The 27,593-nt window shown below is 39.2% G+C and overlaps 3 protein-coding genes across 4 annotated transcripts; all 3 read right to left on the bottom strand.

Moving 5' to 3' along the window:
* Positions 1-150: 150 nt before the first annotated feature.
* LOC109038625 (retinol-binding protein pinta-like) lies at positions 151-3,418 on the bottom strand. Its single transcript, XM_019053735.2, has 3 exons — positions 2,867-3,418; positions 1,770-1,959; positions 151-297 (listed from the first exon to the last, which is right to left on the bottom strand). Exons 1-3 carry the CDS (start codon positions 3,383-3,385, stop codon positions 170-172), a joined length of 837 nt encoding a protein of 278 aa, XP_018909280.2. The 5' UTR covers positions 3,386-3,418; the 3' UTR covers positions 151-169.
* A 4,013-nt stretch (positions 3,419-7,431) lies between these two features.
* On the bottom strand, positions 7,432-26,828 carry LOC109038708 (retinol-binding protein pinta). Of its 2 annotated transcripts, XM_019053879.2 has the most exons (4): positions 26,552-26,826; positions 22,368-22,459; positions 19,081-19,816; positions 7,432-10,686 (listed from the first exon to the last, which is right to left on the bottom strand). In XM_019053879.2, the coding sequence occupies exons 3-4, from the start codon at positions 19,805-19,807 to the stop codon at positions 10,541-10,543; spliced, it is 873 nt and encodes a 290-aa protein (XP_018909424.2). In that variant the 5' UTR covers positions 19,808-19,816; positions 22,368-22,459; positions 26,552-26,826; the 3' UTR covers positions 7,432-10,540. The 2 variants fall into 2 exon arrangements, with proteins under 2 accessions (XP_018909424.2, XP_018909425.2); XM_019053880.2 differs by lacking the exon at positions 22,368-22,459 and having other exon boundaries at positions 26,552-26,828.
* Positions 13,295-15,127, bottom strand: LOC140224764 (uncharacterized). The gene has a single exon (XM_072301304.1). It carries the CDS (start codon positions 15,051-15,053, stop codon positions 13,704-13,706), a length of 1,350 nt encoding a protein of 449 aa, XP_072157405.1. The 5' UTR covers positions 15,054-15,127; the 3' UTR covers positions 13,295-13,703.
* Positions 26,829-27,593: the final 765 nt, after the last annotated feature.

Raw genomic sequence — 27,593 nt, 5'->3', positions numbered from 1 at the left:
TCAATTTTATTTAGAAAGAATCTTTTTTTTTGGGGGGCGGGGGGGGGGGGGGTTATTTGAACTCAGACATAACTTACACATTTTTTATTTCTTCTTTTAATACTTTATTTTTCATTTTTTTTATTTAATCAAACAATTTTAGACGTAATAGATTGCGTGTATTTTATTATTAGTCGATATCCAGTCGTTTAAAAGAGCCGTTCATATCTTCTGTTTTCCATTGAAAACCATCTGCACACACATTGTCTTGTTCGAGGAACCAATTCCTATGCTTTTCCAATAGTTTTTGGCATTGTTCTGTAACAGTAACAGAAAATAACAGATTTTTTAACATTTTTCAAGGTGACGTGCTTTTGATTCATAGTAACTATACTAAATGTGGATAGTTTTGCGACTTCAGCAAGAATTATACGAATGATGATTGCTTCACGAGAGAAAGATTTGAAAGGTTTGATGTAGTTGAAATTTTTCTGTAAATAATTCATTTTTCAAAGGAAACCAAAGAAGAAGGATAAATATAGCAGTCAACTACCCTAGAGACAGTTTGACAAACATAAGTAATCAAGTTACCTAAGTTCCTCATTTATTCGTTCTTATACAGGAAAAATGAGTCGTTTAACACATTGAAACTTTTCTTGAATTATTTTTCTAAGAGGATGAGGAATATGCTAACACAATTTTAGGGCAGCATTATCTATTATAGTATGTTTCTGCAAAAATAAAACATTAGATGAAAATAGGCAACGTCTGATGCGATCAGGCTGATTCTGATTACTTCCGCTCAGATCGTCGCTCCTCTGACGGAAGGGCGTATCTTAATTTCCACGTGAGCCCTATATTTCATATAGATTCTTGCTTTCTACGGCTCATACGAAAATCGAGTTACGCCCTTACGTTACAGGAGCAACGAGATATGAATATGGGCCAAAATCGACGCGGTATGGATTATAACGCCTTGATGCAACTATTCGTGTTCAAGAGATGTCCTTATTGCATACCCGAAATATTGAAGGTGCCCCGTGGGGACTTCACACGATGAGCGTGTGTCTAAGCCGGCTTGACCCATTTTTTCTGCCGTGTTACCGAAGAGAGCATATTTTCGAGATGGATTTTTCTTCAAAATTCCACGGATCCAGTCTTAATGAACAGACGATCCCGCTAAATCAACAGAATTGGCCTAGTTAAGTTAAAGGTAAAATTCTTTTGTCTTTACCACTTGATGGATTCCATGGCTAAAATATGATAATGCGTATCTTCGATTGCAACGTTGCCAACCGCCGCTCATGTTTCATTGTTTTTATTTAGTAGTTTTTTCCTCTTCCTCTTCTCTTTCGAAAAAAAACCAGCCAATATTTTTGATTGAAATTATTATTTGTGAATTTTCTTCTTTCAGTCAGAAACATTTACAGGGAATTTCAAGGAGAACTTTTGATCACTCTTCTTTTAAATAAATAAAATAAAATCGGACATTTTGAAACGTTGCGGTAGCGTTGCAAAATTGTTTACTTTAGCTACCGTAACATCAGTATTTTGGACAATTATCGAACATTTTATAAAAACGGGAGACATCAATCAATTAAATGTTTCGCTCATTTTCCTTCACTTCCACCACTACTTCCTTCATTTTCTAAAAACTAAATGTTTAAAACTCTTTATTTCTGGCAACACGGCATATTATTATGTATTCACATTTTACGTGGACTGTGACAATTGTTGCTATTACAGAAAAATTGACAATTGTTGTAATTGCTATAACAGAAAAATATTACCGTCCAATTCGGCCAAGCTGGGGCCGTCGCCACCGAAATCGCTGGCTAGGACCTTTCGGTCGGTCGTGTTGATGATGGATTCACTTCCAGCGGTGTGCACGAACAGCCTTTTGCTCAATTTCTCCGGCAAGTATCGCTTTACCAGCTCAATCGACTTCCGCAAAAATGGAGGCGCACTGATAAAATGAATCTGAAATTCAGCGGAAGTGAGTTAATTTACTCACTACACAAATAGAGGTAGATGCGCCTGCGGGCTGATTATTGAAATTTATAGACAAAGCAATAGACAAAGAAGACATAGGGAATATTGAGCGATCCTATTGGTGAAATTGGTGATTCCTGCATACTAAAGGGAGAAAAAGATGCGCTAACTATAGGGTCTCTCGCGGGTTGCCATCAGTTAGTTAATTACCTACCTCTTGCCAAATTTGGCATTAAAATTTAATTACCTACCTACTCTGGGCATTGCAACCACCCGCTTCCACCAACAGGCTCCCTCCACATCTCTTTTGTCCTCTTTGTCTATACATTTTTCTGTCAATTTCAACAGTAAGCCCGCAGGTGCCTGTCACTAAAAATATTGTTTACGGGTGATTTCACGTTAACAGGAATAATTGGCATGCACTGAAAAAAAATTCTCTGCGTTTTTATCAAGGTCCGTTGGTACCTTTACCATCTCACTTTTTTTACCAATTATTGGTAATTTTACCAAGACAGACTGGTAAGCTAACCTAAAAACCGGTATTTTTATTATTTTTTTTTCAGGTAAGAATATCACTTTTATTGGTAATCAATTCTCGGTAACTTTGTCATTTTATCTCGGTAATTCTACCACAGTCGATAAAAAATATTGGCGTTTTTATCGGGGTCCAGTAAAATTACCGAGAAAGTCAATAATTTTACCGAGATTTCTCGGTAAAATTACCAATTCCATTAATGGTAATTTTACCAAGAAAAAACTGGGATCAAATAGAACCCTGAATGCTTGGTAATTTTACCCTTTTCTTTACACCGAGATTTTTTTTTCAGTGTGTGCAACTCATTGTTTGTTTATCAACCCATTGATGCAGTTTTCTAACTAATCAATTGAATCGAACCTCGGCTATCCTTTCAGTGTACGCGTTGACCAGATTGACCATCCCCGGCATGGTGGGCACAGTCTTGAGCACATGCTTGTAGCTGAGGAACTGGCAATCAACAATTGCGGCAAAGCTAAAACGCCTGTGTTTCTCCAGATGCTGCGCGTCTGACATCATCGTGAGCCTCTTATAGATATCGTTCGTGTTGAACAGGTCGGGGTCCGGACCGAACTTCGCGTAGGATAGATAGTAGCCGTTTTGGGTCAACTCCCGGCAGAAGCAGACGATCATGGCCTTCCTCGCCCTCGCCAAGGCGGGGGTGGTAGGGTCTCGCTTCTTCATGATTTCAGGGTATTCGTTTTTTATCGAGTAATAGAGAGCCAGCTTGGCTTTTGTTTTCTCCAGGCTGAATTTGTTGTTGTAGAAGTAGGTTTCCAACCAGTCTTCGTCTTCGACGTTTGGGAGGTGCGGGTCTTTCTCCATCCATTCTTTTATGTGTTTTACGCTTTCGCGGATTATCGCAGGGGATGGCTCCATCTTGGCTAACAAAGTATTCTTGTTTGGTGTAAATTTTTGGCGCAGTACACCTGAAAAATGGTACACCCGGTATGTTTACTGTGTTACAATGCACTTCCTTTAAAGAATTTAAAAATCGATGATAACATAGAATTGCAAAAATTCTCAAAATTGATCTCTGAATCCCTAGTGGAGAAAGAATTCTACGCAGTTAGAGAACTGGTGTAGACGTTTATTCAATCTAATTCACTTGAAGAATTGTCTAATTTAACTATTATGCATTTTTCTAATTTTGAATGTTAGTATTAAGTTTAATCTAAGTTGACCCGTTTGTTTGCCTTTTTGAGCATTTTTAACGAATAAAGTGATTTCTATTCTATTCTAAAAAGAGTGATGATAGAGGGCGTCAGACATGGAGTACATAGAGTCGTAATGTAAATAGGAGAGCTGGCTCATGTATGTACTGCTCGACGAGTTCTAAGCCCGGTATGCGCCGAGGTCGGGTCACTTTTTCGATACATGTTCGATCCAAAACAACGCTCAGAGGATCTAGTCGATAGGAGAGGTCGGACATGGTTTGGAAACTTTAATCGCTTATAACTCCGCCCATACAAAACTTTGAGGTTCTGAAAGTGGTTCCATTGGTTCTCTCGTAAAATTTCCTTCTAGAGGCACCCCGTAAAATTTAAAATGTGACGAATTAAACATCAAAATTTGCAGTTTTAGTCAAAAATTTCATGTCCGACTTCTCTGATTGACTCGATCCACTGTGCGGCGGTGTGGATACGTGTGGTAATTCCTATCTACTTTGTTTGCATCGGATGGCCAGGTACCCATGTATCGCAAACATGCGATCATGTATCGAAAAAGTGACCCGGCGTCACACAGGAGTCTCGGAATATTGGACCTGGAAAATACTTAAAAGTGGCGCTAGCTCTCCCAATTCCATTACGACTCTATGTATACTCTATGGCGTTAGATCATGGGAGTCGAAAATGACATTGTGTTCGACGTTATGACCAAACAGGTTGTCTAGTACGGTCATGTTAATAGGATGACGGAGGAGATGCTGCCAAGAAGATGCTTGACTGGGTTCCTCCTGGGAGGAGACGAAGGGGACGCCCAGAGAAATGTTTTAAATGAAATGTGGGAGTGCTAACTCCCTGACGAGTTGTGGGAGGACCGAGTTTTGTGGCCGCCGGTTAGGCGTCGCAGAGCGCCGGAGAGCTCTATGAGAGGGACTCTTATGTATGCAAACCTGAAAAAGTCTCGCTGAAGGTCATTCAGGAACTGGTGTAACCTCGAGTCATTGTCATCAAAGTCAATTTCGATGGTTTTGCGGGAGGTTTCCGACACACTGACAGATGAAGTGGCTTGGAGGATAACGCGCATAAGTGCAGTTTTTGAAAAAATGGGGATATTAATAATTTCAAGTAAAACTAGTCTTAATGCATATTTTGTGAAAATTCGCTCTTAAATTCCAATTTTTAAGAATCAAAAAGTCAGTTTGAATCTTTTTTCCGCCGTAAAGATCCATGTAATTTTGAAACTTCAAATGCGTATTTCTTGAAAAAGCAAAAACTGTGCTTTTGCGCCGGTTCCTCAAAGCCTCAGATCACGCAATAATATTCCAAATTTTACGAGAAAACCGCCTAATTACACAGTATATATCGGCGGTGAAACTACCAGACCACGTATCTCAGTTTATGACGTTGCAGATTTCCTGTCATACTTAATTTTTTAAATGGAACACTAATCAACGTCAATTCTTGAAACTTACGAGATCTTTCTTTTCTGTGACGCGAAAACCTGTGAAAACTGTACGAGGTATTATATTGATTTCTTCTCTTTCAAAAAAATAAGATTGAAGCGGAGATTTTTAGAACCCCCAAACAAGATACGTGGTCTGGGAGTTTCGCCGTCGATATTTCTGGCCCATTTTAGAAACAACATACGTGACATTGGTTTTCCTATGCAGATATGTGCTTTTATGGGAGAGCCAGAGATGGTTGTCCCTTATTGCAAAATGTAATCCTATTGGACCAAAACAGGAAGTAAAGTGAGGATTCTCTGAGGCCGTTTGAGCTCATTACCAACATTATTTCACGGAAAAATTCAATCGTTTATTTAACAATTCAATTGCTAAAAAAAGTGACAGCAATGTTTCAATGTACATTTCACAACACAAAAATGCTACTTTGACCACCCCCGTGGTTAAATTAGCTTATAATACTGGTTAAAGTAGCATTTTTTTGTTGTAAAATCTACGTTGAAACATTGCAGTCACTTTTTTTAGCAATTGAATTGTTAAATAAACGATTGAATTTTTTCCGTGTTTGATATCGAAAGAATATTTGAATTCATGTGAAGGGAAAAACACAATATTTTTTTCGGAGGTTATCGGATAGTTTTGAAGTGAGTGGGATAAGCAGATTGCTTCCTTACATAGTTTACAAGTTTTAATTTTTTTTTTAAGAAAAACATTGTAATCTAACGAATCAAAATCATTTTCAAGATATTAAATTTCAAAGATCTCTCTAAGTCGTACGTTTTCTACTTGGTTCAATGGGAGGATACTGTTACTGAAGTGTTTTGAATATAATTAAATGAAATTAACACTTACCTGTATCACAAAGTATCTCTTAGAATCAAAGAAGTAATTTCTCTGGTCCAAACTTGGAATTAAAACGAGTTATCGATAAATATTGTTCGAAACATGTAAGTCCTAACTGTCTACGTTTTTACAGGACCCGTGCATTGAACTAAAGTTAAGAAACGTGAAGGCATCAATATTCGTTTGTCGAAATCCTGACCTTAGCTCTGGCATCAACAGTTGACGAAGGTTGACGACGTTTCGTGCAATTATTTGCAAGAATTGCAGAACCGGAAGTGTCCCAGAATAATCAGATCCGGAAACAAAATTATTCAGCGGAAATATTTATTGTCGCCTCTGCCATGAGCAGTGTTCAGAGCTGCGATTACTTGCTATGGTTTTTCTCTATTTAGTCACCTCTGTTGATACGTGTGAAAAAAATGTATGTGCGCATGCGCGTTTGGAAAACCATTAAGTGTGTGCTTGATACTGTCTCCAATTTGTTTTATTTTTGGCTTTATTTTTGGTTCTTTTGTTGTTATTTTTCTTTCTCCATTTTGAAGCTACTCCTTAACGAGCTCAGCATACCATCGAACTCTTTTTCTATATCAGAAAGTCGTGTATTGTGTAATTTTCTTTACATTGATGAAACAATTTCCGAGAATTCAAAACTTCGTAATGTAGTAAAATGTTTTTCGACTATCATCATCGGACCAATGGCAACTCCTCCAAAATGGTAACACTGTTAATACTCCATTAAATGCATTGAATTTACGATTCTAGGTGAGACAGGCTGCCTCTGTTAGATTGTTAAACATACATTTAAATGGGGAACAACAGTGTTACCAACTTGCAAGAATCGCCACTGCATCAAAATACCTTAAAGTGTGTAATCTAAGTGCAAAAATTTTCAACTAACGACCTAAACAAACGTTACGCAAATTGTCCAATATGTGCCAGCAGGCCGATTATTAAACCTATTTCAGCACGACAAGACAAGACATATACTGCTGTGCTAAGGAAGAACGCCGTATGAACATTCGAGAGTTGCCAAATTTCTCCGGATAAAACAAGTATTTTTGAGAAACGTTATTGATATATCTACTTGAAATTTTCATATATTTTAGATAAAAATGCGAACAAAATTGTCTGAAAAACTTAACGAAGAATATTCCCAATTTTCAAAGAAAATTCTTGATTTATTGAAGTGAATCTGGGAACGTCTGAAGGCTCATACGGCGTTTTTCCTTAAAACGGCAGTATAGTAGCCCTATCTTGACTATGCAATTTAACGCATTCCGATGTCTTATCAGGCTCCTTTAATCTTTCAATAATCGACCCGCAGTGCTAATCTGAGATCTTTCAAGTTATATACTCGTATGTAAAGTAGAGAAACCAATACAACCATACAGAAACAGAACCAACGAGCCAATGTCGACTGAATATGTGCGGAGTTTCAAAAGAATATAATCTATACTCATAAAATATTATTGATATATTTGTACAATATGTAGTATTTACAAAACATTCACTTTCATTTTCATGTAAAACTCGTATTTGAACTAAAAAAACTACAACACATAATAGTGAAAAGTTCTGAACTCACAAAAATCCTGAGGGAGCATGCAGCCCAGTGTCATAGCACACAGCCTTTAAAAAATGTATTTTTACGACCACTTCACAACTTTGATACGTGACAATTTGTATGTCCCTGGAAAGAACCCAAAGTTTTCCCCTGTCAGTTCGCCATAGAGACCATTGATGTCAATCGCAGATTATTTTATTTTATTTTCCAATTATTTGTAACTACTCTACTGACTCAAGGAAGATAAAACTAGAGTACCTACTTAGCGAGAGTATGAACAGATCGCTCCATGGAGGGCTTAAGGCCCAAAAGTGCAGCCACCCTTCTAACCAACTTCTAACGCACAAAATCACTACCAGTCTGCAGATTCCAATTCTAACCAAGATGGCTAAGAATGTACATAAATGAGCTTGGTTCTACCCAGAGACAAGAGACCCTCCACTGGCCTTCTAGCGACAGGTGGAAGCTTTTACTTTCGGGGTTTCAACAATTCCTTATGGACAGTTATTAGGGAGCAACAGTCATCACCCTAATTTCGGCTGTTGACCTACCTACATGGTCGATGATGAGCTTCGGGTGCCGTCATGAGCCAAACAAGTTTCCCAAACGTTGGCCATTTTCGGCTTGTTTGCAAAACGAAACTGCCAACACATTGTTGAACATCAACCATGTAGGTAAGGGTTTCAGGACATTTTGTCGACGATTTTTTGTCCGCGCACCTTTTTTGTCCAGTAGTTTACGCCCGCACGTAAAATAAGCAACAGTGACTTGGTCCAAGAGTTTTATTTTAGTCGGTATGTAAAATTAAATTGACAATATGGAAATGAGAAATTGAGAGGGAAAGAGGCGTTGTTATGGTTGCTCATTTTCTAAATGAAATGTTACTTTCTCCTTTTGAATCATCTTTTTAAATTGTCATTGGTGAATATTTGGTTTTATTTCTATCCTTAAAATATTCGATGTACAATATACTTTATATATGTATAGGTACTTTTTTTATTTTTTTAATTTTTTCTCTACAAAATTATTACTTCATTTTGAAAACATTTATATTTTTAAAACGTGACAAATATTTGTATAACTTTTTCCAAGTGAAATCAATCTCAATGAGCCGCAGTTGTGCCGAAAGAAACTGCAAAAATGAATAAAAGAGGAAAAAAAACCAAGAAGCACGCAATCTTTAGTTTTAATCCATTTGTATAACCATCTTTTAGAGTCAAATACGTCAAATTTTGAGCGTTTGGTTGCGCGTACACCTCGCTGAAGCACAATAAAAGCACAAAATGTAAAAAAAAAAAAAAAAAAAAAAAAAAAAAAAAAAAAAAAAATTAAAGTGCTTTGGAAATCATTAAAGGCACGGAACCACCAATATTTAAAAAAACATACATTATATTATTATTCTCCTTTGATAAATTGATGCATATTTTTCCCCCATCAATTTAAATGAGAATAATCAATGCAGAGTGTGCAAACATTTCAAAATCATGAGTTAAAAAATGCTGTCTATGCGAGTATAAATATTAAAGCCGAACAGAGCGGAGCGGCCGGCGTGCTGTCAGCGCGAGAGGCTCACTGGCGCCTACAAACCTAAGTAGATACTCCACGCATTGCACAATGCTTGAAGTATCCACTTAGGTTTGTAGGCGCCAATGCGCCAGGCCGCCCGCCCGCCGTGCTGCGGCGCGGCGCCTGAAGCAACTAAATCACAACAGAGGTGTTGCACAGTATTATACGAAATTGAACGTATGAAGAATGACAGGCATCCTTTAAAAGTACAGATCTTTCCTCGTAAAATAAATCAAGATAATTATCGTACACAGGAAAAATCGAAGAGCCTTTAGCTGAGGCAAATCAAGAGGTTTAACCGGTTCAGGTATAATGAGGGGGGAATTTCTTGAAAGATAATTAAGTCCTGTTGCACCAAAGAGGTGTAGAGAGTTTTAGTGAATTTTGTCTCTTGGAATTAACGCTCCCCCATTTTTACCAAAACTCTCAAATATATATTATTCTCCGTTGGACCAAACAAACAACAAAAAAAGAGAAAAAAACCAAGAAATCCTCATTTTTCCAAGACATTATGCATTTTCATCCAAAAATGTCGTGAGCGATTGTCGTTTGTATTTACATGTGGACAAATTAACTTTGGGTCTCAACTGGCACGTAGACCAAAAATACTGTGCCGAAAAAACGCGTGGACATAAATTACTTGAAAAAACAGGTAAGCGGACAAAAAATCGTTGACGAAATGTATTATAACCTAGGCAAGTCAACAGTAGAATGCTGTAGTCCCGAAAGTAAAAGCTTCCACAAAGGCCAAGATACTAGTGAAGGGTCTCTTGTCTCTGGTTCTTCCGCAAAAATGAGTAAATTTATGCAATAACTAAGTCAAATACGTGCTTTATAAACGATGGTTCGTAACAATTGTATTATTAAATCGCTCTGGATAATCGAAATTCATAGGTTGGCTGCATTTCTGGGTCCTAACTTTATTCGTGGAGGCATCGGTGAAGGCCTGATGGATTTTCGGAGTTTCAAATCTGTCTGTACTCCCCCTATACAGGTACTCTAGATAAAGCCGCAGAGAACGATAACATGGCCTCCTTCAATAATATAGTTTTGAAAAAATTGATGTATTTTGTTTTTATGTGACGTAACTGTACTTGGATCTATCGAAGTGCGTGATTGCTGCACTGAGAAAAAACCATGGTTATAATTACCATATTAGTGGTGTTCAATATGCACTCTTAATTAGTAGTGGCCATAACCAATAATAGTGAGATTTTTAACGGAGCAATCGTAATTTTACAAGTGTGCGGTAGTAAAATTACCTTTGATGGTAAAAATATCTCTATTATTGGTTATGGCAACTACTATTTAAAAGTTCATATTGAGCACCACTATTATGGTAATTATAACCATAATTTTTTCTCAGTGTGGGTGACTCTGGCTTGTTTCGTTCTTGCTTTCTTTTTCCAGTATGCGAAGCCGACAATACGGATCAATCGATGCTCAGCTGCGTGAAAGAGCCTTTCATTTCCTCAAGTTTTTCATCACTGTTCTTCCATCGATAGCCAACCGTTGCGCATACCTCATCTTGTTGAAGGAACCATGCTCTGTGCTTTTCCAGCATTTTTTGACAACGATCTAAAATTATTGCGGACACAGAAAAAATAAGAACATTACAACGTGAGGATAACAAAAGGGTGTAAAACAAAAAACAAAACGACTCATAACGAACAATATACATAGATGAAAAAAATGGATGTTGTGATGTTTGATAAATGGGTGAGCATTACGACGCTGTATCGCTTTCATTTCATAGCATGGTGATTCTTATAAGTTGGCAACACTGTATAGCCTCCATTTAAATGCACTAAAAATAAGCGATTCTAGGTGATACACACTGCATTGATATACATCATAGAGTACATAGAGTCGTAATGTAATTGGGAGAGCTGGCGCCACTTTTAAGCACTTTCCATGTCCCGAATTCCGAGACTCCTGTGTGACGCCGGGTCACTTTTTCGATACATAATCGATTGTTTGCGATACACGGGTACCCGGCCATCCGATGACAACAACAACAACAACAACAACAACAACAACAACAACGGAGATAGGAATTACCACGTATTCCACACCGCCATTTTGGATCGAAAATGTATCGAAAAAGCGACCCGAACTCGGCGCACACCGGGCTCGGAATTCGTCGAGCAGAACATGGCGCCAGCTCTCCCATTTACATTACGACTCTATGTACTCTATGATATACATTCATTATTTTACACACATTTGAATGGACGAAATCCAGTGTTCCCAACTACCAAGAAGTGCCGATAGATAGTGCCGATAGAAGTTGCATACAAGCAAAAGCGAGCCATCAAGAATCGGAGAAACGGGTGTTCGATTAAGTAAGCCTCATCTGGGAAGAAAGTAGGATGACTCTCCTTCATCATCTAGGATAGACAAAAACGGACTCCCTCGAGTCGTAGTACGAGGTAATATTGCCGTTTCAATATATTTTATGGTGATGACGGTTTTTCTTTTCAAAAATCAACCTACCTGCATTCCGTGTTGCTTAATTGGATGTGTAGCTTTTGAACGGAACTAAGCGCCAAATTGAGTTCCTTTTGAGGATTTCAGAATCCCGGATAGCGCATTCTGTCAGACGGAACTAAACGCCATGGAAAAGCGTTGCGAGTATAGGACGGAACGAGCATCGCGTTCCGCAACACCCGCCGATCCAAGCCCCCCTTTCCCTTCCTCCCCCGATTGCGCTTAGTTCCGTTTGATAGAAATACGTGTAATTTAAACAAAGACATAAAGACGGAGCGCTAAAAGCAAAAAATGAAGCTTCTTTTCAATCACCTCTACTATTGGCTATAGGATTGGCGGCGAAATCGGGACAAGTTTGAAATTCAAATGTAGGGCGGAAACTAAATAAAATTGCGGAAACAAAGTATTTTAGGTTGATTTTTGCCCAAATTCACTTACACACTCATATTTGTATAACTTTAGGTTAGTTTTGGTCCGTCGTCGACCGATTAATTTCATTTGGGAGTAACTGTCATCTACGACTGTAACGGCCTGTTTGAACCGGCAGAACCACCGTGAGCAGAAGAAAAACTAACTTTATATATTACTGCCTGTTACCGAGCAAAAGTAGGTGTATTATAATAGGACGCAGTCCCAACTTTCTTAATATATTCGTTTTAGGCATTTAAAATACGTTTCGAAGAAGAAATGTGGAAAAATCAAGAGGACAAGTTCAAATCAAATTTCCGTTTGCCGCCATGGATTCCCGCGCTCATTTACACACTCACACAAGCACCCAGCGCCAAACTAGGCTTCACTTTTTCCCCGTGCTTTTATATACGAGCACTCCGTCTTTATTTTTTTATATCTTTATATCTTTGAATTTAAACTAATTTTTTTTCTTCTTTTTTACCGAAGCACGGATCATACCTCTTTGAGACTGTCGGCCAATGGGTCTGTTGTACACAAGTTTCACGGATAAGTAAGTGTATATTTTCCCGACTACAACCGTGTAAAAATTACAATAGCACGTTGGAGAATTCGAAAGCCTTTCAATGCGCAATTCGCTTAGTCCGTACCTCGCATTTTCAACCTTCCGGATTCCGTAGGCATTTTTTTCTCAGTTTTTGATAGCCTAAAAAGAAGTGTAAAGAAATGCGACACCATCGCAATAACATGTATGATTTTAGTCGTTTCAGAGTGTTTCTTTTCCTTCGTTTTACGTATAAGGAAAAAACCAATGCCCTAAAACTAAAGACATCACACTTGTGAAAGATTGATAACAGTTGACGAGATTATTTTATACTAGGGGCCTGTGGCCGCTACGCGTCCGCCAACCGCTTAAAAAACTAAACGTAAAGAGTTGTAATACAAACAAGATCAACTTATTTGGACGTATTTCTGTTAAACGGAGCTAAGCGCCATAGGTTGAGGATGGAAGAGGGGGGCTTGGATTGGCGGCGAAATCGGGCGTCCGGTTGATTCCGTCCTATACTCGCAATGCTTTTCCATGGCGCTTAGTTCCGTTTGACAGAACGCGCTATCCGGGATTCTAAATTCCTCAAATGGAACTCAAATTGGCGCTTAGTTCCGTTTGACAGAAATACGTCCATTTAAGAGATGAATGGATTCAAAATCCGACGGGTGCACGCAAGAGAAAGCGTACTTCTCTGATAACAACGTTATGCACAACTTTTTACGTCCTATTTTTGGACACACTTATTAAAAAGCTACTTAAAGTTTTTCTGAAGAGGTCTCACGAATTTTCCTAAATGATCGCAAATATAACCGTCAAAAATTTCGACGCGGTATTTTCGTTCATTCTATTTTCTTTTTATGTAACAAGAAAAAATTAATCCGCTTTAAAAAAAATACAAATACCAATCATCCGAGTTTCTGAATCGTTACAATGAGGATGCATATTTTCCCTTTGCTTATGGTGAAAACCGGAGTCTAGTAATTAACATAACACACAACAGTATCATGATTTTCCAAATGTAAAAACTTAGTCAAGTTATCCTTAATTTCACACGTTAATATTTTTATAAAATACTCAGATTAAATAATTTTAAAATGCGGATTAATAATAATTGAAAATGAGAATGTTACTTTACCGTGTGCACAAGTCAAAGTAGTTCTATAATAAAGCAGAAGGCACTTGAAACCCATCCAATAACGAGCAAGAAAAACGCAAGCCTCAGATCAGTCAAAGTGAAAGGTCTAGCCTCATCGTTATTTTCCCTCGCTCGATATTTACTAAAATCCATTGGCGTAAAGTGTGCAGCTTCCTGGTGTAAAATGCCCATCTCCATCCTACGGAATAATATATCATTCACAACCTCGTGGTAGAACCCATTCCGTGGCATGAAATACATGAACGGGTAGCTCAAAAGACGTTCACGCGCAATGTGGAATTCGTACACTTTTTTTGTTGCGTGATCCATGTACACCAAGTCGTGCAATTCGGTATACTTTGTGGTCATCCTCGTGAGGAATGCATCGGATTTCAGCATAGTGTCAACCTCTCTCATGACTACATTTTTGTCGTCGGTATCAATCAGTGTTTGATTCAACCATGGATCATCATCATCAACAACAAAGAGGACAGGCCTATAATGTTGTTCGCATATAAACTTGAAACTGTCGGTTAGTTTATGTCTAATCCAACCGAATTCCGACTCATCACCAAGAAACTGCGCGTCGATTTCAATGCCGCTAGACTGCACCACAAAGTCGGATTCTTCAATTTCCTTGAACGTGTCAATATCCCTAAAGCGCACCCGTGAACTCAACAAACTGAACATTCCGCTCTGGAAAAGAGTGATAAGAACCATCATCAAGAATACGATGATGAGGAAAACTATTTTTCCCACCATCAACTCAACCAGAATCAACCGGGGCTGACCAATCCCCAGAGTATATCTGTAGATCGTCATGAGGGTTGGAAATAACTCGTGGCCCAACGTGCTCTCTTCGGTGTCTGAACGGTAGAAAATGCTCATATGCGTTATCACGAGAGTGTAATGGACCAGAGCGAGGATGAGGAGAGTCACAATGATGAATATCCAAACTGTGAGTGAGAAGCTGTAGAATGGAACCACATCTTGAGGCACGTAGCCTTTGCGCGGGAGTCTAAATGTAAGTTGACACGATTCTATAGTCGGAGAGGTATCGAAGTCTCGCAGATTTGCTAGATTACCGAGTCCGGTTCCAGTGACGTGTAAATCCACCCCATACTTTAGCCCGAATTCTAGGTGTTCGAGGTGGGTTAAAGTGTCGAGTGAAGAAAATGGATCCTTTATAAAATGGACGTCTTCTGAAATTGGATACAAGCGGCAGTTACGACTTGTGGCTACTTGCGTAAGTGCAAGTAGGAAAGGTACAACGAGGACTGATGCGCAAACGTCATGCACCATCCCGTCGAAATAAAATGGGTCGAGATCTACCATGGAATAGGTAAGTGGTTTATGATTCATCGAGTACCACGAAAAATCGAAAAACACATCCTCGCCACCTTTCACGTATTCCTGTATTTTCTCAAAGAATGGGTCATAGCGAAACAGATCAAAGTTTTTTGGCCTTTAAATATACGCCACATGAATCTGAACGCGAAACGCAGTGAACAATAAATTGGATTCACTGCTCCGTGAGAATTCTCCTCCAAGATTTGCGGAACTTGAAAAGCGCTCACCACGTAAAATATCAAATAATTTCTAGAATTCCACACGTTGTTCTGGGACAAACCACGAACTTGTTCGAAAAGAGATTCGGATAAATGTGAGCCCTCTTGCAACTGAATATCGGAAATCGTGAAATTCTCGTCGCAAGGACTTGTCGGATTCATTAAAATTAATTTAAACTCCGTTTCGAGGTGGATACAGAATTTTGGCAGGTTGAGTGGCCCCTGCTTACCGTCCAATGACTTGGAGATATTTTTTGGAACTCGGAGTGATGTGGTGGCAGTATCCACTTTTCCGAAATTTTGAGAGCCAAGAATGAGGTTAAGGATGTTGCTGAAATCATCGAGTATAAAAAGAATGGTTTTTGGCTCGGTTTCGGTAAACTGCGGCCCCATGGGCTGAACACTGTTCGCATGAAGGGTTGGTATGAGAGCGTTGTGCAGATTGAGAATCAGGGCTGTGGATTCAAATCTAGGGTGGATGGTCGTAACGTGAATAAGCTTGTGATTTGATCTTTCTAACACCAAAGGACATATCTTGGTGAGGAGGTTGATATGATTTTTCAGAGCAGGTGTCGATGAATGTGGGAGAAGCGCTACCTCTCCGGGCCCAAAACATAAGACTGTTATAAGAAGATTATGCCTACACCCGAAAAGCGACATTTACGTGGTAACTCGATCACAGTCTTCACAATTTTTTCTCGATTGGATTTCGTTAGAATGAAATTCAATGAAAATGTAAGCAAAAATATGTCTCATCATGTTGTATGACCACGTATAGTAGAGTCTCCCTTATCCGCGATGATTGGAACCAAGACTATTGCGGATAATACGAAATTGAGCTATCAAACCGAGTAAAGGGGTTGAAAAGGCTGTATCATACAAGAACCCATCGAAACCTTAAATGGATAAAGTTTACCTCAAGAAATTTCGGCAAACATCACTGCTGGAAGATAGGAGTCCACGCTGTAGAACTGTAGCGGTTTTGGCCCAGTCACGGAAAAATTTGCGGAAAACTCAAATCGCGGATTATCGAGACTATTGTTTTTGCGGCATTTATTTTTCCGGTTATTTTCCCCTTAAATTTCTCCTCACTACATTTAACTTACTTATCCTGAAATATTTATTCTGCCTTGGGGTTGATATGTTTTTGATATTTATCATTTTGTTCGACAACAAAGTAATATGATGTGCGTACTTTTGTCGCTCCTCTTCATTTTAACGTGAGCTCCACAAATAATAGAGGTATACGCAAGACAGGGCTCGGGTGAAAATCGAGATACGCCCTTACGCCAGAGGAGCGACGATTTTTTCCTCATACTTTATTTTCCGTTCGAAGTAAACACTTAAGGCCACGCGATTGGGGAATGCAGGGTATTTCGAAACATTTCCTTTAAAAGGTTTCCTCTATCTCTCTCTCTCTCTCTCTCTCTCTCTCTCTCTTCTGTATTATAAGCTCCGAGACCTCCTACATTTGCATATCGACGGTGAAACTACCAAACCACGTATCTCGGTTTGCGACGTCGCAGACTTCCTGTCATACTTTAATTTTTAAATATAAAACTACTCAAAGTCAGTTCGTGAAAACTTCCGTGATTTTTCCTCTTTGTGCGGAGAAAAATCTGTGAAAATTGTGAGGAATGATATTGATTTGATCTCCTTCAAAAAAATAAAATGTGAGTGAGATTTTTAAACACTGCAAACGAGATACGTGGTCTGGTAGTTTCACCGTCGATATCTGGTAACGCTTATAACGCTTATAGTTCCAGCGTTCTACCAGGCCGATTTTCATGATTTTGCGGCTTTCGACAGACAATTGTCTCTGGGTGATCCCGCTGTACTTAGATTTGAAAAAAATGATACCAGGTTTTTTTATAATACGTGGTAAAGTTGCAAATTCTCCCATTTAAACAATAAGTAAAAAGCTTTTTTTGTCACAATTCGGACTTTTTAGTCCGTGGATGAGCCCGTTGTAATCAGAATTTGAAAATGGGACCCAGTTTTTTTTTAAAATATAAGAGTAGATCAGAAAGCTTAGGAAGGAGGGGAATTTCATATTTAGCGGAAAATGGAACTATGCGGGAAATGTTGAATCTTGGTCTGTTAGTGGGGTAAGTGAATTAACGGTATGCTCCTTGCTACAGCCTATCAAAAAGCGACGAAACGCTTCGTTCTATTCTGTTTCAGTCTTGGCGTGAAGTTTGCAATGAATGCTAATTTTTTCATTCGATTCTTACTGGTCCAATCACTCCCGAGTAGGGTGAGATGGGACAAATCGTTGTTTCCTGGACGTAAGGGCGTACCTCAATTTCAACGTGAGCCCTGTTTTACATATAAATCTATGCTTTCTGGGGCTCATGTGGAAATCGAGATACGCCCTTACGTCAGAAGAGCGACAAAATGAGAGTCGAGTTTGAAAATCTTCTCATTTTTAGGTTGTTCTTTTGTCGACGTGCGCCCAAGAAAGCACGATGCGTCCTCTAGGGTTTGGGCCGCCTAGCAGCCAGGGGGCATAGACTAGTGGTTGGCCAATACCTACGTCCTGCGTCACTGCGCGCCACGTCACTGCTTTTGAGGGACTCGCCTCCTCTCTCCTCTTTGAGCGGTAAAACTAATTTTAAGGCCTTTTGTTTCGTCCTCTGTTGTAAAAAAACATTCATTACACATTTTAAACATGAATGACCGTTTAAAATTCTGCCGTACTAATGAAGAACATAAGCGCGCGAATAAGTGTTCTTGTCTCCGATTGCAACTTTGCACATCTCTACTCATCTTCCATCATTTTTTTTTAAAGTTACACATAGTTTGTCAGAGGTTTCCGAAAAATTTCCGGGATGATTTAAATAGAATCACAAAAAATCCCGAAGCGATATTTTTGTTCGTTGTTTTCTTTTTATTAAATCAAAATTAATGCGCAAATCAAATTTCAGAATCGCTGCATCGTTTAAACGTCATTCGAGTTTCTGAATCGTTGCAAATAAGATACATATTTACCCTTTAATTGCGGTAAAAACCGAGTAGGGACTGCCAAGAGAAATGAGGCGTGGTCCTAGTTTTGCGGCGATTTTAGTGTCGCGCAAGCCGGGGAAGGGAGCGCGGTCGAGTGTCGAGTCATCTTCACAGTGTGATGCGCTTCCAATCCAGGTAGCGGTAATCCGTCTATACCCGTAGTCGAATAGGTATCACATGTATCACTCGCATTGCGTTTGGAGCAATGCGAGAAGTATTCATGCACTCTTGTAGGCGCCAATATGCGCTTGACATCGACCGCACTGTTTGGCGCAACGCGTGAAGTATTCCCACAGCCTTGCAGGCGCTGATATGAGTTTGACGCCGACCGCACCGTGTTTGGCCCGATTATTCGAACTCGCGTTAGGGTAATCGCAGCATTGATCATGGGGTTTGAGCGCAAATAGACTTGATATAAGTTGACAAAACTTGAATCTGCCTCCAAAGTAATTTCTTTTGAGTCAAGAAGAAAATATGCCTTTGTCAGAGCAAAGTTGCTTGTATCGAGGCAAAACTCGAGTGATTTCAAAGATTTCATTCTTGATTTCATTCTTTCATTCTGACAATAAAATAATCTATAGAGATTATTTTACATTTCCTTACATATTTATCTATTTAATTTATTTAAGTGCGTTGTATTAGTACAGCACTTAAATATTAGTAACTATATAGGTTAAAACTCATGTTTATGGCTGGCTGTACATTCCTAAGTCACTAAATGAACAGGGGTAGAAGCTAAGTAAACTGCAGAAAAAAAAAAGAAAAAAAATCCTTGTTGCATAAATACGTCCAAATAAAGAGGAACAAAATCTCACCATCCAATTCGTCCAGACTGGCACCGTTGCCGCCAAAATCACTAGCCAACGCGTCCTTATCGATCGAGTCGAAAATCGAATCGCTCCCGGCGGTGTGGATCCGGATCCGCACCCTCAATTTCTCCGGCAGATACCGCCTCACCAACTCTATACTTTTATACAAAAAATCGGGGGCGTTGACGAAATGCTGCACCTGCAAACTCTCGGAATACGTGTTGAGCAAATTGGCCAGCCTGTGGACATGCGGAAGCGTCTTGAGGATATGCTTGTAGCTCAGATTCTGACAATCGACGATCGAGATATACTTCCGGAGTCTGCTCTTTTCCAAATGCATGGCGTCGGCAAGCATGAGGCTTCTCTTGTAGGTGTCCCTCTGGTCGAATTTATCCGGGTCGGGGCCGAATTTCGAGTACATGAGAGTGTACCCGTCTTTGGTTTCTTTCTCCTCGATGACGGTGAGCAAGGCCTCCCTGGCTCGGAGTATGGCGGGGGATATGGGGTCCCGGTTTTTCATGTAGTCGGGGTATTCGTTCTTGAGGGAGTAGTAGGCAGCTAGCTTGGCTTTGGTCTTCTCCAGGCTGAACCGGTTGTTGTAGAAATAAGTCTCCAACCAGTTCTCATCCTCGATGCTGGGAAGGTGCGGTTCTTTGCTCATCCATTCTTTCAGCTGTCTCACGCTCTCGCGGATGACTTCTGGCGGAGGCTCTCGTGGATCACGATGCATCATTTTTCAGACCTGGAAATTTCAAGAATTTGGTGATTAATTTTTTTTTTTAAACTTTATTTATATAACAGGACTACAAATTGTATTAACTGTCTTCACATTATTAGGATTAAATAGGAAATTGTGATGTGAGTTGGTGAGTCGTTGGACTCTAGCTTGCTTAAATTATAGGTAGATACCATATACAATTTTCGTTCTAACTAATATCACTACTTCCCAGCGTCCAGCAGGCACCACTGTGGCAATTGATGGAGGGCCATCTTTCATGGAGAACTCACACTTACTGGACGCTGGTTGGCAGGGACAAAGTAGAAAATAGATTACTTAGCGTAGGTTGTATAGCTATTGTATGATTAATAAGCCTACCTTCAGTGATGAATAACTACTATTTATGTCTAATTTTATGTGCTATCAGTTTCCCTTAACAGATAGGTGCTTTAACGGATAGTGAGCTGAATCCGAATTATTTTCAGGAGAACGCAGCAGAAGCGCCTTCAATGGGCCTGTTGCAAACTTTTGCTAGAGCAAAAATAAGAGTTGTTTCTTGTAGATAATGCCTCAAAAATCACGATGAGCGCATCGGCAAAGTCTGAAATGCACTCATAACTTCACAGTCAGCGTAAGAAATTTGCGGTTTTTTGAGCTTCCCGCTTCAAAAACGATACTACGGCACAGGTGAACATTTTGTAAGAGGAGTCGTTCCATCGTCGGCAATAATCATCATGGCCGATGCCAATCCGCCAAAACACGTTTGATGGGACGAGATAACACCTGAACTGGATTAGACCAGATAACAATCGGTGTGTTAACGTTCATTTTTTCCACGCCCGAATTGATTGACCTTGAACTCTCCTCGAATTACGCGCGGAACTGCGCGCAAGCGTCGGCCATGATGAATATCACCGACGATGGAGCGACTCCTCTAACAAAATGTTCACCTGTGCCGTAGTATCGTTTTTGAAGCGGGAAGCTTAAAAAAACGCAAATTTCTTACGCAGATTGTGAAGTTATGAGTGCATTTCAGACTTTTCCGATGCGCTCATCGTGATTTTTGAGGCATTATCTATAAGAAACAATTCTTATTTTTGCTCCAGCAAAAGTTTGCAACAGGCCCATTATTTGTGAACGCAACAAGGACATCCCCTGAGCACCAATAGTTGCATCCAAACGTTGTTAGTAGTGTCGTCATCCGTTCGACGGAGTGTTTACTTTTTATTTCATACAGGAATGACCACGTATCTCGTTTGCGATGTTTAAAACTTTCCGCTACCGTTAATAAGTATCACAAATGGACCGCGTTTAACAGAAAGGAACCAAGCCACATCATGAGCTATTGCCAATTTTAACTCCGCAATTTAAATTTTTACGAGAAAACGTTTCTGCGGATCCCTTTGAAAATGTTAAGGAATTTACTGCATACTATGGAGGAATTTCACTGAAATTTGCACGGAAATCCGCACAACTGTTTTCGTGTAAAAAATTAAATTAGCCGATTAAAGTTGGCAATAGCTGATGTGGCTTGGTTCTTTTCTGTTTAACGCGGTCCAAATAACATTCGCATTGCGTTCGGTGCAATGCGAGAAGTATTCATGCAGTCTTGTAGGCGCTAATATGCGCTGGGCGCCGACCGCACTGTTTAGCGCAATGCGTGAAGTTTTCTTGCAGTCTTGCAGGCCGTTATATTTTTTTGAGAGAAAACAAACCAATATTATTTCTTGAAATTTTCACTGAGTTTTTTCCCATAGGGAGGGAAAAACATGGAAGTTTTCAGGAATTGACGTTGAGTAGTTTTCCATTTAAAAAATAAAGTATGACAGGAAGTCTACAGCGTCGCAAACCGAGATACATGGTCTGGTAGTTTCATCGTCGAAATGTTTCAGTGAAAATAGGCGTTCTCTCATATTTTCACTTTTTATTTTTTATATTTCTTCTATGCACTAGTGAATCGGCCGAATATAATTGATTTAAAGCACTAACAATTTTTTTAGTCAGAGAAATGTTGAAGAAACACGTTCTAAACTTTAGTGATTGATATTTCGATTCAATTGTCGAATTAAATCTGCTCATTAATCAATTAATACAAAAAATAAGTTAACAAGGCACACTTGATATATTAAAATTTATATTATAATGGTACCCTTCTAGTTTACCGACTTTTGCTACAGTGAAAAACGACTGCGAGGATTGGGAAAAAATGAGCGTTGCTTCCAAACTAACTTTATTTTCAGAAATTTCATAACGAGATAAAACTGTATTTCAACTTAATTTCCGAGTCTCATAGATTCTATTTGAGTCCCAGGTAGTTAAAAAACTATGTAGATTCTGCATAGCATCAAAAGGAGCTTTGCATCAAATTGGAAAGGTGGGGGTGACCTAACTTCTATTTCCTTCTATTTCCCTAATGTAAAAAATAAGATTACAGATTTCAGTATTAAAGTAACAAACCATAATTTTAGAAATTATTTGTTTGGAGAGATCAGGGATTGTTAATCCTTGGTCAGTTAATAAAAGTTAATGTTACGAACAACGTTTTGATTTATGAAGAATTAATGTGTGCGCCTACCTTTTTTCAAAATGGGAACCGGAAATCCATGGTTTTGAGAAAAATCACCTGTTTCCAATTCAAATTTTGAGGGTTTTCTAAACGATCGTTCTCTGAAACATGCATGAATAAATAGATTGAATGCAGAGGGTTGTTATTAGAAGCAAACATTCAGCGATGACGAATGATGACGATCTTTAAAGATGCGAGAAGGAGAGGTAAATTAATCAAGAAAAATTTTCTTAAAACATACTTTTTTGTAGGAAATATAACTTCAGCCATGCCATATACGCAAAAAGATGCTACCATGATATGTCTATGAATATTTATTTGGCACTTTCGCTGTATCTTAAAATTGTGGATTTATTGAAATGAATTCTGCTCGGAGTAAGCTTTGAGGATTGTTTTCAGCAATAAGTTGACATCTAAAATTATCTTCAAACAGTCTCTCTGACTTTTTAGATACCTTCGATGCACAAATTAGTGTACATTTACATTACCTCTTTTTTGGCAAGTGCTTGCAGATCTAACGAATTCAGAATTTAATTAATAAGTGTGTAAAGGCGTGTTCTACAAATATTTGTATGCATAGAAAACACCCAAAAATGTCGAACTAAACCTGAGTTACAGCGGTTTGGGATACGTGATTCAAAAAACGTAATAGTTTCTAGAAATGCGCTAGATTCACGATAAGGATCAAGGCATTGCCTGATTATAATAAAACTTTTCTCTCTCTATTTTCACAAAAATGTACTATAGTGCCTGCTGCTCATTCTTTAAAACATTGAAGATATTTTTCTGTGAAAATCTCAAAAATTTTCGATCCATCTCAATTAAAATCTCTCCATCAAAAATTTGTCCTCCATGGACTATAAACCCTATTAACCAATTTTAAGTTTAGCTTTTTAAATATTTTAAAGACCCTGTTACCGTTGATAGCTAGTCTGAAGAGTATTTAATTGCCTTTTTATTTCCTCTACTGGCCTGGTTACACGATCAAATTCCCGTCAAATTCCGATCAAATGGTGACTGGTGCGCACCATCTACCATCAAAGGACCCCGCACGGTTCTTATGGAAAATTGCCCTCGGTCAAATGCGTTGAAACTTCAGTATGTTGTGCAGCATGTCATCATGAACAAAAGTTCCTATAGGCCAAACAAGATCCCATGTGCGGTTTTCGAGATATTCGCCGTTTTATGTGCGTAAACGGAGGTTTCGCGCGCTCCCGCCGGAAGCCATACCATTGTGCGGCGCCGCTCGTGCCCTTCCCTCCCAGTCACTCTCCGCTGCCCCGCCGCCCATACCTTGGCTCCTCTATCGCTCCAACTACGACGCTCACGAGGCTGCGCCCATCATTACCGGACCGCGCCCGCACGCCGTCTTCTTACGCGGCCTCTTCTTCGGCCATGTCGCCTCTTTTTCTCATCGATCCTTTCTCTAAGTCTTCAAAAACGTTTAAGAAGTCCATTTTTACTAAACATGATAATGCTAATAACACAAATAATACAAAAAGAAAGGAAAAACAAATGATAATCCATGCGAAAGTACGTAGGAGAGTTGGAATGCCTAAGAGACGTTAAATAAAACAAACTTTTTTTTATTTTCCTCCCTCTTCCTTTCTTTCTTTTTTTTCTTCATTTTTCTCATGTGGAAGCAGTGAAAGTAACTTTCTGTTGGAAGATGATGTTGATGTTTTTTCTTTTTTTTTTTCTTTCTTTCAATAATGACGTGACGGAGGTTGAAGGTAATTAGTCGGCTGACGATGCCCAAGTAGGAATTAAGTTTGCTTTAGTCTTGACTTAGCTGAACCGCACCAATGGAGGAGGAGAGAGGGATCATTAATAACTGAACTCAAGGAAGAGAGATGTCCATTTAGGCGTAAATGGTCACATTTTAAGTCGCTCCAACTTGCAGCACCACCTTATCAGCCATCTTATTATCTGCTGATCGTATCCTCTAATCAGATCGTACATCCAAGACAAACTCCAAAGAGATGATGAAAAAGAGTTGCAGGTCGATCGTAACATTCATGCGCTTACGCGGCTTTTTTGCGAGTACGAGTTTACGATCGGCGATCAGAACCCTCGACCATCGAAAGTTACTTAGGGATTTTCTTGCAATGGTCTTCCAGCCGCATCTTTAATGTCTTTTTTATGGAACCTGGAGAAAACTCGTACTCACAAAAAGCCGCGTACGCGCATGAATGTTACGGTCGACCTGCAACTCTTTTTCATCATCTCTATGGAGTTTGTCTTGGATGTACGATCTGATTAGAGGATACGATCAGCAGATAATAAGATGGCTGATAAGGTGGTGCTGCAAGTTGGAGCGACTTAAAATGTGACCATTTACGCCTAAATGGACATCTCTCTTCCTTGAGTTCAGTTATTAATGATCCCTCTCTCCTCCTCCATTGGTGCGGTTCAGCTAAGTCAAGACTAAAGCAAACTTAATTCCTACTTGGGCATCGTCAGCCGACTAATTACCTTCAACTTCCGCCACGTCATTATTGAAAGAAAGAAAAAAAAAGAAAAAACATCAACATCATCTTCCAACAGAAGTTACTTTCACTGCTTCCACATGAGAAAAATGAAGAAAAAAAAGAAAGAAAGGAAGAGGGAAGAAAATAAAAAAAAGTTTGTTTTATTTAACGTCTCTTAGGCATTCCAACTCTCCTACGTACTTTCGCATGGATTATCATTTGTTTTTCCTCTCTTTTTGTATTATTTGTGTTATTAGCATTATCATGTTTAGTAAAAATGGACTTCTTAAACGTTTTTGAAGACTTAGAGAAAGGATCGATGAGAAAAAGAGGCGACATGGCCGAAGAAGAGGCCGCGTAAGAAGACGGCGTGCGGGCGCGGTCCGGTAATGATGGGCGCAGCCTCGTGAGCGTCGTAGTTGGAGCGATAGAGGAGCCAAGGTATGGGCGGCGGGGCAGCGGAGAGTGACTGGGAGGGAAGGGCACGAGCGGCGCCGCACAATGGTATGGCTTCCGGCGGGAGCGCGCGAAACCTCCGTTTACGCACATAAAACGGCGAATATCTCGAAAACCGCACATGGGATCTTGTTTGGTCTATAGGAACTTTTGTTCATGATGACATGCTGCACAACATACTGAAGTTTCAACGCATTTGACCGAGGGCAATTTTCCATAAGAACCGTGCGGGGTCCTTTCTGCGGGCTGCAAAAATTTGATGGTAGATGATGAACTGTGGGGCTCATCCTTCATCTGATTTCCAAACAACCGTGCTTATTTCATGCTTATTTCAATCAACACGCTGTTTTAATTAATTTTACTCATCAATCTAGATAACTCTCGACCGCCATTTTGGTCATTATTTTGATCGGAATTTGACGGGAATTTGATCGTGTAACCAGGCCATATACTGTTGATGAAAAATGAGGCTCGGGATGGAATCAACCAGGATCCTGGATATCACTGGCTAAAGTGCAAGACCACATATCTTGGTTTGCGACGTTGTAGACTTCCAGTCATACTTTAATTTTTCCTTGGAAAACTAGTCACTTTAATTTCTTGAAAACTTCCATGATTTTTCCTCTCTGTTCGTGAAATAGTCTGTACATGAATTTCAAGCCATAAAGCTGACTTAATCCTCTTTGAGAAAATAAACTAGGAGCTGAGATTTTGGAACACCGCAATGGAAATACATGGTGTGGTGCTTAGGCAATAATATGAAACTAACCTTCTCTAAGGCAGTCCGTATTCCATAAACTGCTCTCATTTCCACTTTATATCCAGGCACGCTCAGTAGCCATACTGTCGTGCTAAGAAAATACACCGTATGAACATTTGAGAGTTGCCAAATTTCTCTGGATAAAACATTTATATTCGAGGTAAGTTATGCAAATATATTTACGTAAAATTTTCGGATGACTTAGATCAAGTTGCGAACAAAACTACCTGAAAATTTTGAGAAAAAAAAATATTCAAAATTTTACCAGTAAATTCGGTTTTTAGTAATAAAAATTTGGTAACGTCTGAGGGCTCGCACACGGCGTTTTTCCTTGGCACGGCAGTATGGATCCGTTGCAAATGTCAGCAAGAGCAAAGACAAAAGTTGATTGCGGAAGAAAATTGTTCAAAAATTATGATGATAGCATTGACAAAGCTCAAATTTTGTTCTTTCCTTCTTCTACAGCGCTTATATCAAAGGATAGTTTGATAAAGTGATAAACTTACGCAATTATTTTGAATATTTTCTCCCCATTTGCTGGGAAGTTATTTAAAGCAAACGCTTTCTTTCACTTTGGAAGTTAAAACGAATGCGTCCGTCCCGACCACTTAGAACTGCACTAAATAATGCAATAATAAGCACTGCACTGAATAATTAGACTTCCCGCCAAAAACTAATCAAGACGTGTGCAAGACGTACAGCACCCAAAGTTATTGTACTCGAGAATGGCTTAAATTAAAGACTGAACTCAACATAAGTAAACACACTAGATCTAAATAAACATGGACAAATTTTTTATTAACGTTGCAAATTTGGGACAGTTCAGGCGATAAATCCACGTGAGTGTGTTATCTATCGTAAGGTCAAAGTACTGTGTCTTCTTTATCATTGCCGTTGCGTACAGAGACATTATTTCCATTTTGTTCAATATTAAGAAACTTTAATTTGAATACATTACATTCGGTGGATATTGATATGACGATTCTCCTCTCTAAATTGTATTATCAGTTGGACGACATTTTTTAATTAAGAACTACAATCTCTAGCTCACTTTAGAAACAACGTATACACCACTAGTCTACCTATGCACATAAGCGTTTTTACGGATGAGCCAGATATTGTAGTTCCGGAGTGCAAAGTGTAGCCTAGTTTTAAGTGAGGTCCTCAGCTTCGCCGCAATGTATTCTGGCTACATCATATCGATATGAATTGAATCGAATCAAATCCGAGCCAAATATCCACGCAAAAACCATCCGTCAAAATTCTAAAATAAAATTGAAAATCCTGCTTACAAGTAACGACCGACATGGTTAAGGGTCTACAACAGTGTTTTTAAATCATTTTTTGGCTCTAGTCAGCCATATGAATGAGAAAAGATTCATTGCAGTGTCAGGAGGAAATCTCAAAAAAATATGTGGCAAGAAGGAGCCTCAGGTACATTTTTGTCAGTTAAAGACAATTGGTCAGTGATAAAAAAAATCGGGAAAAACAAAAACATATTGCGTACTTAGCCGTTCGCAGACACGAGTTTGATTCCACAACATTCGG

The sequence above is a fragment of the Bemisia tabaci genome, chromosome 6, assembly GCF_918797505.1.
Source record: "Bemisia tabaci chromosome 6, PGI_BMITA_v3".
Lineage (NCBI taxonomy): Eukaryota > Metazoa > Arthropoda > Insecta > Hemiptera > Aleyrodidae > Bemisia > Bemisia tabaci.
The sequence above is the reverse complement of the archived record's forward strand: the minus strand, read 5'-3'. Positions and strand labels throughout refer to the sequence as shown.

Bases quoted from the DNA above. Each gene is read 5' to 3' on its own strand.
- LOC109038625 (XM_019053735.2), bottom strand. From the start codon at position 3,385: ATGGAGCCATCCCCTGCGATAATCCGCGAAAGCGTAAAACACATAAAA. The intron at 1,960-2,866 runs GTTCGATTCAAT...GCTGAATTTCAG, and splicing joins ACACTGAAAGGATAGCCGAG to ATTCATTTTATCAGTGCGCC. The intron at 298-1,769 runs GTAATATTTTTC...TTACTGTTACAG, and splicing joins CAGCTTGGCCGAATTGGACG to AACAATGCCAAAAACTATTG.
- LOC140224764 (XM_072301304.1), bottom strand. From the start codon at position 15,053: ATGAATCATAAACCACTTACCTATTCCATGGTAGATCTCGACCCATTT.
- LOC109038708 (XM_019053880.2), bottom strand. From the start codon at position 19,807: ATGATGCATCGTGATCCACGAGAGCCTCCGCCAGAAGTCATCCGCGAG. The intron at 10,687-19,080 runs GTGAGATTTTGT...CAATAATTTTAG, and splicing joins CAGTCTGGACGAATTGGATG to ATCGTTGTCAAAAAATGCTG.